The 12,070-nt window shown below is 44.4% G+C and overlaps 1 protein-coding gene across 1 annotated transcript in view; it reads right to left on the bottom strand.

The window, feature by feature from the left end:
• The window catches only part of LOC311122567 (PH-interacting protein-like), a 138,202-nt gene that overhangs the window by 74,532 nt on the left and 51,600 nt on the right, over nt 1-12,070 (bottom strand). Inside the window, exons 20-21 of the mRNA XM_084196911.1 lie at nt 3,965-4,148; nt 3,745-3,844 (exon numbers count right to left, since the gene is read on the bottom strand). Coding sequence (XP_084053037.1) covers nt 3,745-3,844; nt 3,965-4,148 — 284 coding nt within the window. The remainder of the gene's footprint in view (nt 1-3,744; nt 3,845-3,964; nt 4,149-12,070) is intronic.

The following is a 12,070-nucleotide window of genomic DNA, read 5'->3' as shown; positions in this document are numbered from 1 at the left end:
TGGTATCCAACTGCGCGTTCTCTCAAGATGCTGAAATAAATAAATCATATTTCTCCACTCCTGTTCCCCAGTCAAACTGTTGCCTACAGTTGGTGTATCATTTTACTGCAAGAAAAGCTTCATTCTGCAGGAGTTAATATGAATGCTATGTGAGAGGTTGTAGACCTAGTCAGTGTCCAGATTTCAGTTTCCATCTGAACAGTAGGCTACAGTTCCCTTGACATGCCACAGGCCTATCTGAAGTCCCCGTCTTGTGACTGTCTAATTTGTAAAGAGCCTCACAATCATCACACATCACAGAGGCACTACAATCATCCTATTTTAGCACTTCACCAAACATTAAACTAGCCTGCTGTTCTGATCCTCCCTCCTCTTTATCATTTAGAACTTCACCAAACATTAAACTAGCCTGCTGTTCTGACCATCTTCAACTCTCCACTTCTTTTCTCTTATTGAATTAAACTCCGAATTTGTCCTTTTTGCCTCTGTGGATTGACATTAACTTTTTTCTGCCGATTCCCAAAAGCATTTGGTAATTGGCGTATACAGTGGGGAAAAAAAGTATTTAGTCAGCCACCAATTGTGCAAGTTCTCCCACTTAAAAAGATGAGAGAGGCCTGTAATTTTCACCATAGGTACACGTCAACTATGACAGACAAATTGAGGAAAAAAATCAAGAAAATCACATTGTAGGATTTTTTATGAATTTATTTGCAAATTATGGTGGAAAATAAGTATTTGGTCACCTACAAACAAGCAAGATTTCTGGCTCTCACAGACCTGTAACTTCTTCTTTAAGAGGCTCCTCTGTCCTCCACTCGTTACCTGTATTAATGGCACCTGTTTGAACTTATCAGCATAAAAGACACCTGTCCACAACCTCAAACAGTCACACTCCAAACTCCACTATGGCCAAGACCAAAGAGCTGTCAAAGGACACCAGAAACAAAATTGTAGACCTGCACCAGGCTGGGAAGACTGAATCTGCAATAGGTAAGCAGCTTGGCTTGAAGAAATCAACTGTGGGAGCAATTATTAGGAAATGGAAGACATACAAGACCACTGATAATCTCCCTCGATCTGAGGCTCCACGCAAGATCTCACCCCGTGGGGTCAAAATGATCACAAGAACGGTGAGCAAAAATCTCAGAACCACACGGGGGGACCTAGTGAATGACCTGCAGAGAGCTGGGACCAAAGTAACAAAGCCTACCATCAGTAACACACTACGCCGCCAGGGACTCAAATCCTGCAGTGCCAGACGTGTCCCCCTGCTTAAGCCAGTACATGTCCAGGCCCGTCTGAAGTTTGCTAGAGTGCATTTGGATGATCCAGAAGAGGATTGGGAGAATGTCATATGGTCAGATGAAACCAAAATATAACTTTTTGGTAAAAACTCAACTCGTCGTGTTTGGAGGACAAAGAATGCTGAGTTGCATCCAAAGAACACCATACCTACTGTGAAGCATGGGGGTGGAAACATCATGCTTTGGGGCTGTTTTTCTGCAAAGGGACCAGGACGACTGATCCGTGTAAAGGAAAGAATGAATGGGGCCATGTATCGTGAGATTTTGAGTGAAAACCTCCTTCCATCAGCAAGGGCATTGAAGATGAAACGTGGCTGGGTCTTTCAGCATGACAATGATCCCAAACACACTGCCCGGGCAACAAAGGAGTGGCTTCGTAAGAAGCATTTCAAGGTCCTGGAGTGGCCTAGCCAGTCTCCAGATCTCAACCCCATAGAAAATCTTTGGAGGGAGTTGAAAGTCTGTGTTGCCCAGTGACAGCCCAAAAACATCACTGCTCCAGAGGAGATCTGCATGGAGGAATGGGCCAAAATACCAGCAACAGTGTGTGAAAACCTTGTGAAGACTTACAGAAAACGTTTGACCTGTGTCATTGCCAACAAAGGGTATATAACAAAGTATTGAGAAACTTTTGTTATTGACCAAATACTTATTTTCCACCATAATTTGCAAATAAATTCATAAAAAATCCTACAATGTGATTTTCTGGAATTTTTTTCTCATTTTGTCTGTCATAGTTGACGTGTACCTATGATGAAAATTACAGGCCTCTCTCATCTTTTTAAGTGGGAGAACTTGGACAGTTGGTGGCTGACTAAATACTTTTTCCCCCCACTGTAGGCTATTTGGCGTGTGTACAGTTAGGCCCTAAAGCTTAAATGCTGACCACACCACCCGTGTTTCGCGCGCGAGCGTAGCAATTATTATTTTATTTTTTACACATACATGTTATTCAATCATTTACTCCAAACTGCTTACGAGCGTCTGCGTAGCAAAAATAGAATGCGCTGCAAGTCCCGCCTCTCCCATCCCCTCATTGGTTTTTAGGAGCATATACCCACGTGGGTGATTGAAAGATGAACTGAGGTCCACATTTCAGTAAAGTTGGTTGCCTACAGAAGAAGAAGATGAAGAAGAAGAAGAAGAACTGAAGGTGGAGAGATTACTAGAAACTAACTACCCAACCCAATGTTTATATCCCAGGACAACAGCACGCTAGCTAGCTAAATGTCCATGAATGTTTCACGGGTTTCCACCTGGCCCCAAATTAATATAGTTGATTCAGTTATTTTTGTTATTTCAACCTGCGTGTCCTGAAAGCGTCTGGTGTGGAGGGAGAATAATCAACATGTTAGGCTTACACACTAATGTCAGATAGACTTTAGGAAATGGAACACTAGTCACTTTAATAATGTTTCCATATCTTGCACTACTCATCTCATATGTATATACTGTATTCTATTCTATAATATTCCCTACTGTATCTTAGTCCATGCCGCTCTGTCATTGCTTGTCCATATATGTATATATTCTTAATTCCATTCCTTACTTAGTTTTGTGTGTATTGGGTATATGTTGTGAAATAGTTAGATATTACTTGTTAGATATTACTGCACTGTCGGAGCTAGAAGCACAAGCATTTCGCTACACCCGCTATAACATCTGCTAAACACGTGTATGTGACAAATAAAATGTGATTTGATTTGATTAGATTTGACTAAAACAACAAGAGAAAAAAACTAAATGTCGCCTATAGATATAAATTGCACAAGAATGATACATTTAAAGGTATAGTTTTGACTTTAATCAACCACCCTCCACCCAACCACCCGCCGCCCAACCACCCGCCGCCCAACCACCCGCGTCCCAACCACCCTTCATCCAAACAAACTCTAAACCCGCCCGCCACCCAACCACCCGCCGCCCAACCACCCTTCATCCAAACAGTGTGTGACACCTTGCTCTCTCTGTGTAGCTGGACAGTGTGTGGGTGATACCTTGCTCTCTCTGTGTAGCTGGACAGTGTGTGGGTGATACCTTGCTCTCTCTGTGTAGCTGGACAGTGCGTGGGTGATACCTTGCTCTCTCTGTGTAGCTGGACAGTGCGTGGGTGATACCTTGCTCTCTCTGTGTAGCTGGACAGTGCGTGGGTGATACCTTGCTCTCTCTGTGTAGCTGGACAGTATGTGGGTGATACCTTGCTCTCTCTGTGTAGCAGGACAGTGTGTGGGTGATACCTTGCTCTCTCTGTGTAGCTGGACAGTGTGTGGGTGATACCTTGCTCTCTCTGTGTAGCTGGACAGTGTGTGGGTGATACCTTGCTCTCTCTGTGTAGCTGGACAGTGTGTGGGTGATACCTTGCTCTCTCTGTGTAGCTGGACAGTATGTGGGTGATACCTTGCTCTCTCTGTGTAGCTGGACAGTGCGTGGGTGATACCTTGCTCTCTCTGTGTAGCTGGACAGTGCGTCGCCTCCTCTCTGATCTGTAGACACTGATCTCCTCTTCTCCTTTAGCCTCCCTCCAGTTCAGCTGTCTCCTATACACACACAAAACAAATCACACTTTTGAGGACCAGGTCTATGTGTGTGTGTGTGTGTGTGTGTGTGTGTGTGTGTGTGTGTGTGTGTGTGTGTGTGTGTGTGTGTGAGAGAGTTACCTGAGCACAGCGTCCCCCAGCTCAGGGACCAGTACCCTCCTGCTCCATGCTACCAGGTCTGTCTCTGTGGCCATTTGGCTCCGGGGGGCGTTGCTGTGCATCTGTCTCACCCCCTCAATCTGACCGCTGCGACGCAGACCCACGTTAGGGGGGGAGTGAACCTCTGAGGGAGAGCCCACCGACCCTGGGGGGAAGAGAGTCAGTCCATAGTCTAGGAACTCAGTCCGGCTTTCAACTTCCTCTTGAAAGTTGTAATAGTAGAATGCACAAGGTGAAATGTCTAAATTGGGTCTTTGCATCATCAGTATTCCTCTTGTCATGTCAGTCATTTCAGACCTTAGAGAGATATTTATAACTTGTCAGAAATGTCCAGATCAACTAGCCCCATGCCAGCTAACGTTTTCTAGCCCATAGATATTGTAGTAATGTTTGAGTCTCTCTCTTATCACATGAATACACATTAGACAAAATGTATAGAATTGCAAGAACATTTGCTTTAAACCTGCAGAGGGGTGTGAACAGTTTGTGTCATGAACAGTGCTTGGGCCCAAAGAAAGAGACGTGGCGGGTGCGCTCAGGGGGGGGGGGGGGGGGGGGGCGCGGGACGTTCCCCAATGTTGGAAGGGGGGCCCCGAGTGAACCCAATGTTGGAAGGGGGGCCCCGAGTGAACCCAATGTTGGAAGGGGGGCCCCGAGTGAACCCAATGTTGGAAGGGGGGCCCCGAGTGAAACATTAACCCCTGGTCTAGAGGATACCTCAGACCTAGAGGGAAGCTAAATCCGTTCCACTACCCAAGAATAGCAAAGCACGCTTTACCAGTTCAAACAAACTTTTGGAAGAAATTGTGTTTGACCAGATACAATGTTATTCCACTGTAAACAGATGAACAACAGACTTCCAGCATGCTTATAGGGAAGGGGACGCAACATGTACTGCACTGACACAAATGACTGATGATTGGTTGAAAGAAATTGATAATAAGAAGATTTTTGGAGCTGTATTTTTTTTTTCTTGAGTGCAGCTTTTAACATTATCGATCATAATCTGCTTCTGGAAAAACATATGTGTTATGGCTTTACACCCCCTGCTATATTGTGGATAAAGAGTTACCTGTCTAACAGAACACAGAGGGTGTTCTTTAATGGAAGCCTCTCCAACATAATCCAGGTAGAATCAGGAATTCCCCAGGGCAGCTGTCTAGGCCCATTACTTTTTTCAATCTTGACTAACGACATGCCACTGGCTCTGAGTAAAGCCAGTGTGTCTATGTATGCGGATGACTCAACACTATACACGTCAGTTACTACAGCGACTGAAATGACTGCAACACTTAAAGGGTAGGTAGAATAAATGTAACCACATGTAACATTTTTTTATTTATTATTATTATTATTATTATTATTATTATTATTAACTAACATTTGATGCTATAACTAATGTAAATTTACACCTCACTTTTTTATTTTTCGAGTTATTACATAAAACCAATCAGAATTCCGAAGAATGGCAAAGTCATGTCGGGAAATGTTTTTCCAGGGTGTGATGTAATATGGAGGACCCGGCCAGCCAGCCTATACCCTATAATGGAAACTCCAACAGAAATAACTTCACACGTATAACCAAATCTTTTGCACTCATGACTACTGGCTAATAACATTATCAGCTAACTTACAAGCAAATCATGTATTAATTTGTTACAAATCAACTTGCAAGGTTGCTAGCCAAACTAACCTGTTAACGTTTGCCCTACCAGCCTGCTAACATTACGTTAGCCCTACCAGCCTGCTAACATTACGTTAGCACTACCAGCCTGCTAACATTACGTTAGCACTACCAGCCTGCTAACATTACGTTAGCCCTACCAGCCTGCTAACATTACGTTAGCACTACCAGCCTGCTAACATTACGTTAGCCCTACCAGCCTGCTAACATTACGTTAGCCCTACCAGCCTGCTAACATTACGTTAGCACTACCAGCCTGCTAACATTACGTTAGCCCTACCAGCCTGCTAACATTACGTTAGCCCTACCAGCCTGCTAACATTACGTTAGCCCTACCAGCCTGCTAACATTACGTTAGCCCTACCAGCCTGCTAACATTACGTTAGCCCTACCAGCCTGCTAACATTACGTTAGCCCTACCAGCCTGCTAACATTACGTTAGCACTACCAGCCTGCTAACATTACGTTAGCACTACCAGCCTGCTAACATTACGTTAGCCCTATCAGCCTGCTAACATTACGTTAGCACTACCAGCCTGCTAACATTACGTTAGCACTACCAGCCTGCTAACATTACGTTAGCCCTACCAGCCTGCTAACATTACGTTAGCCCTACCAGCCTGCTAACATTACGTTAGCACTACCAGCCTGCTAACATTACGTTAGCCCTACCAGCCTGCTAACATTACGTTAGCCCTACCAGCCTGCTAACATTACGTTAGCCCTACCAGCCTGCTAACATTACGTTAGCCCTACCAGCCTGCTAACATTACGTTAGCCCTACCAGCCTGCTAACATTACGTTAGCCCTACCAGCCTGCTAACATTACGTTAGCCCTACCAGCCTGCTAAAATTACGTTAGCGCTGCATGAGTCAGCCAGTTGCTATCAACACCTAACTTACAGCTACATTTAAATAAACCAATGTTTTAACGCCATCTAACCAGTTATCAAAGAATGTTAACTATATGCAATTATCTTAGCCAACACCAACTAACACAACACAACTAAAACTTAACTGCAGATTTCGGTGGGTTTTTTTGTGTATTTTATTAGGATCCCCAGTAGCTGTTGCGAAAGCTGCAGCTACTCTTCCTGGTGTAAATGTGTAGCTTTAAGATAAGCTTTAAACCTGCAACATTTTCGCTCTGCCAGAAAGAGGGTGTGGACAGTTTAATGCTGCCACTATATCACCATAGGGCTCTGGTCTAAAGTAGTGCACTATATCCCCATAGGGCTCTGGTCTAAAGTAGTGCACTATAACCCATAGGGCTCTGGTCTAAAGTAGTGCACTATATCCCCATAGGGCTCTGGTCTAAAGTAGTGTACTATAACCCATAGGGCTCTGGTCTAAAGTAGTGCACTATAACCCATAGGGCTCTGGTCTAAAGTAGTGCACTATAACCCATAGGGCTCTGGTCTAAAGTAGTGCACTATAACCCATAGGGCTCTGGTCTAAAGTAGTGCACTATAACCCATAGGGCTCTGGTCTAAAGTAGTGCACTATATCCCCATAGGGCTCTGGTCTAAAGTAGTGCACTATATCCCCATAGGGCTCTGGTCTAAAGTAGTGCACTATATCCCCATAGGGCTCTGGTCTAAAGTAGTGCACTATATCCCCATAGGGCTCTGGTCTAAAGTAGTGCACTATATCCCCAGAGGGCTCTGGTCTAAAGTAGTGCACTATAACCCATAGGGCTCTGGTCTAAAGTAGTGCACTATATATCTCCATAGGGCTCTGGTCTAAAGTAGTGCACTATATATCCCCATAGGGCTCTGGTCTAAAGTAGTGCACTATAACCCATAGGGCTCTGGTCTAAAGTAGTGCACTATAACCCATAGGGCTCTGGTCTATAGTAGTGCACTATAATCCATAGGGCTCTGGTCTAAAGTAGTGCACTATAACCCATAGGGCTCTGGTCTAAAGTAGTGCACTATAACCCATAGGGCTCTGGTCTAAAGTAGTGTACTATAACCCATAGGGCTCTGGTCTAAAGTAGTGCACTATAACCCATAGGGCTCTGGTCTAAAGTAGTGCACTATAACCCATAGGGCTCTGGTCTAAAGTAGTGCACTATATCCCCATAGGGCTCTGGTCTAAAGTAGTGCACTATATCCCCATAGGGCTCTGGTCTAAAGTAGTGCACTATATCCCCATAGGGCTCTGGTCTAAAGTAGTGCACTATATCCCCATAGGGCTCTGGTCTAAAGTAGTGCACTATATCCCCAGAGGGCTCTGGTCTAAAGTAGTGCACTATAACCCATAGGGCTCTGGTCTAAAGTAGTGCACTATATATCTCCATAGGGCTCTGGTCTAAAGTAGTGCACTATATATCCCCATAGGGCTCTGTTCTAAAGTAGTGCACTATAACCCATAGGGCTCTGGTCTAAAGTAGTGCACTATAACCCATAGGGCTCTGGTCTATAGTAGTGCACTATAATCCATAGGGCTCTGGTCTAAAGTAGTGCACTATAACCCATAGGGCTCTGGTCTAAAGTAGTGCACTATAACCCATAGGGCTCTGGTCTAAAGTAGTGTACTATAACCCATAGGGCTCTGGTCTAAAGTAGTGCACTATAACCCATAGGGCTCTGGTCTAAAGTAGTGCACTATAACCCATAGGGCTCTGGTCTAAAGTAGTGCACTATAACCCATAGGGCTCTGGTCTAAAGTAGTGCACTATAACCCATAGGGCTCTGGTCTAAAGTAGTGCACTATAACCCATAGGGCTCTGGTCTAAAGTAGTGCACTATATCCCCATAGGGCTCTGGTCTAAAGTAGTGCACTATATCCCCATAGGGCTCTGGTCTAAAGTAGTGCACTATATCCCCAGAGGGCTCTGGTCTAAAGTAGTGCACTATAACCCATAGGGCTCTGGTCTAAAGTAGTGCACTATATATCCCCATAGGGCTCTGGTCTAAAGTAGTGCACTATAACCCATAGGGCTCTGGTCTAAAGTAGTGCACTATAACCCATAGGGCTCTGGTCTATAGTAGTGCACTATAATCCATAGGGCTCTGGTCTAAAGTAGTGCACTATAACCCATAGGACTCTGGTCTAAAGTAGTGCACTATAACCCACAGGGCTCTGGTCTAAAGTAGTGCACTATAACCCATAGGGCTCTGGTCTAAAGTAGTGCACTATAACCCATAGGGCTCTGGTCTAAAGTAGTGCACTATATATCCCCATAGGGCTCTGGTCTAAAGTAGTGCACTATAATCCATAGGGCTCTGGTCTAAAGTAGTGCACTATAACCCACAGGGCTCTGGTCTAAAGTAGTGCACTATATATCCCCATAGGGCTTTGGTCTAAAGTAGTGCACTATAACCCAGAGGGCTCTGGTCTAAAGTAGTGCACTATAACCCATAGGGCTCTGGTCTAAAGTAGTGCACTATATCCCCATAGGGCTCTGGTCTAAAGTAGTGCACTATAACCCATAGGGCTCTGGTCTAAAGTAGTGTACTATATCCCCATAGGGCTCTGGTCTAAAGTAGTGCACTATAACCCATAGGGCTCTGGTCTAAAGTAGTGCACTATATATCCCCATAGGGCTCTGGTCTAAAGTAGTGCACTATAACCCATAGGGCTCTGGTCTAAAGTAGTGCACTATAACCCATAGGGTTCTGGTCTAAAGTAGTGCACTATAACCCATAGGGCTCTGGTCTAAAGTAGTGCACTATATCCCCATAGGGCTCTGGTCTAAAGTAGTGCACTATATATCCCCATAGGGCTCTGGTCTAAAGTAGTGTACTATATATATCCATAGGGCTCTGGTCTAAAGTAGTGCACTATATATCCCCATAGGGCTCTGGTCTAAAGTAGTGCACTATATATCCCCATAGGGCTCTGGTCTAAAGTAGTGTACTATATCCCCATAGGGCTCTGGTCTAAAGTAGTGCACTATATATCTCCATAGGGCTCTGGTCTAAAGTAGTGCACTATATATCCCCATAGGGCTCTGGTCTAAAGTAGTGTACTATATCCCCATAGGGCTCTGGTCTAAAGTAGTGCACTATATATCCCCATAGGCCTCTGGTCTAAAGTAGTGCACTATATATCTCCATAGGGCTCTGGTCTAAAGTAGTGTACTATATCCCCATAGGGCTCTGGTCTAAAGTAGTGTACTATAACCCATAGGGCTCTGGTCTAAAGTAGTGTACTATAACCCATAGGGCTCTGGTCTAAAGTAGTGCACTATATAGTGCATAGGGTGCCATTTGGGACACACTGGTCTTTTTTCAGTGTTTACAGACAGAACGTAATAGTCAATGTGGTGATGGCTTCACCAGACAGAACGTAATAGTCAATGTGGTGATGGCTTCACCAGACAGAACGTAATAGTCAATGTGGTGATGGCTTCACCAGAGACAGAACATAATAGTCAATGTGGTGATGGCTTCACCAGACAGAAGGTAATAGTCAATGTGGTGATGGCTTCACCAGACAGAACGTAATAGTCAATGTGGTGATGGCTTCACCAGACAGAAGGTAATAGTCAATGTGGTGATGGCTTCACCAGACAGAACGTAATAGTCAATGTGGTGATGGCTTCACCAGACAGAACGTAATAGTCAATGTGGTGATGGCTTCACCAGACAGAACGTAATAGTCAATGTGGTGATGGCTTCACCAGACAGAACGTAATAGTCAATGTGGTGATGGCTTCACCAGACAGAATGTAATAGTCAATGTGGTGATGGCTTCACCAGACAGAAGGTAATAGTCAATGTGGTGATGGCTTCACCAGACAGAACGTAATAGTCAATGTGGTGATGGCTTCACCAGACAGAACGTAATAGTCAATGTGGTGATGGCTTCACCAGACAGAACGTAATAGTCAATGTGGTGATGGCTTCACCAGACAGAACGTAATAGTCAATGTGGTGATGGCTTCACCAGAGACAGAACGTAATAGTCAATGTGGTGATGGCTTCACCAGACAGAAGGTAATAGTCAATGTGGTGATGGCTTCACCAGACAGAACGTAATAGTCAATGTGGTGATGGCTTCACCAGACAGAACGTAATAGTCAATGTGGTGATGGCTTCACCAGACAGAACGTAATAGTCAATGTTGTGATGGCTTCAACAGACAGAATGTAATAGTCAATGTGGTGATGGCTTCACCAGACAGAACGTAATAGTCAATGTGGTGATGGCTTCACCAGACAGAACGTAATAGTCAATGTGGTGATGGCTTCACCAGAGACAGAACATAATAGTCAATGTGGTGATGGCTTCACCAGACAGAAGGTAATAGTCAATGTGGTGATGGCTTCACCAGACAGAACGTAATAGTCAATGTGGTGATGGCTTCACCAGACAGAACGTAAAAGTCAATGTGGTGATGGTTTCACCAGACAGAAAGTAATAGTCAATGTGGTGATGGCTTCACCAGAGACAGAACGTAATAGTCAATGTGGTGATGGCTTCATCAGACGGAACGTAATAGTCAATGTGGTGATGGCTTCACCAGAGACAGAACGTAATAGTCAATGTGGTGATGGCTTCACCAGACAGAAGGTAATAGTCAATGTGGTGATGGCTTCACCAGACAGAACGTAATAGTCAATGTGGTGATGGCTTCACCAGAGACAGAACATAATAGTCAATGTGGTGATGGCTTCACCAGACAGAAGGTAATAGTCAATGTGGTGATGGCTTCACCAGACAGAACGTAATAGTCAATGTGGTGATGGCTTCACCAGACAGAACGTAATAGTCAATGTGGTGATGGCTTCACCAGACAGAACGTAATAGTCAATGTGGTGATGGCTTCACCAGACAGAACGTAATAGTCAATGTGGTGATGGCTTCACCAGACAGAACGTAATAGTCAATGTGGTGATGGCTTCACCAGACAGAAGGTAATAGTCAATGTGGTGATGGCTTCACCAGACAGAACGTAATAGTCAATGTGGTGATGGCTTCAACAGACAGAACGTAATAGTCAATGTGGTGATGGCTTCACCAGAGACAGAACGTAATAGTCAATGTGGTGATGGCTTCACCAGACAGAACGTAATAGTCAATGTGGTGATGGCTTCACCAGACAGAACGTAATAGTCAATGTGGTGATGGCTTCACCAGACAAAACGTAATAGTCAATGTGGTGATGGCTTCACCAGACAGAACGTAATAGTCAATGTGGTGATGGCTTCACCAGACAGAACGTAATAGTCAATGTGGTGATGGCTTCACCAGTCATAACGTAATAGTCAATGTGGTGATGGCTTCACCAGACAGAACGTAATAGTCAATGTGGTGATGGCTTCACCAGACAGAACGTAATAGTCAATATGGTGATGGCTTCACCAGACAGAACGTAATAGTCAATGTGGTGTTGTCTTCACCAGACAGAACGTAATAGTCAATGTGGTGATG

Source organism: Coregonus lavaretus (assembly GCF_964263955.1).
Source record: "Coregonus lavaretus genome assembly, contig: HAP1_SCAFFOLD_490, whole genome shotgun sequence".
NCBI classification, from domain to species: domain Eukaryota; kingdom Metazoa; phylum Chordata; class Actinopteri; order Salmoniformes; family Salmonidae; genus Coregonus; species Coregonus lavaretus.
The sequence above is the reverse complement of the archived record's forward strand: the minus strand, read 5'-3'. Positions and strand labels throughout refer to the sequence as shown.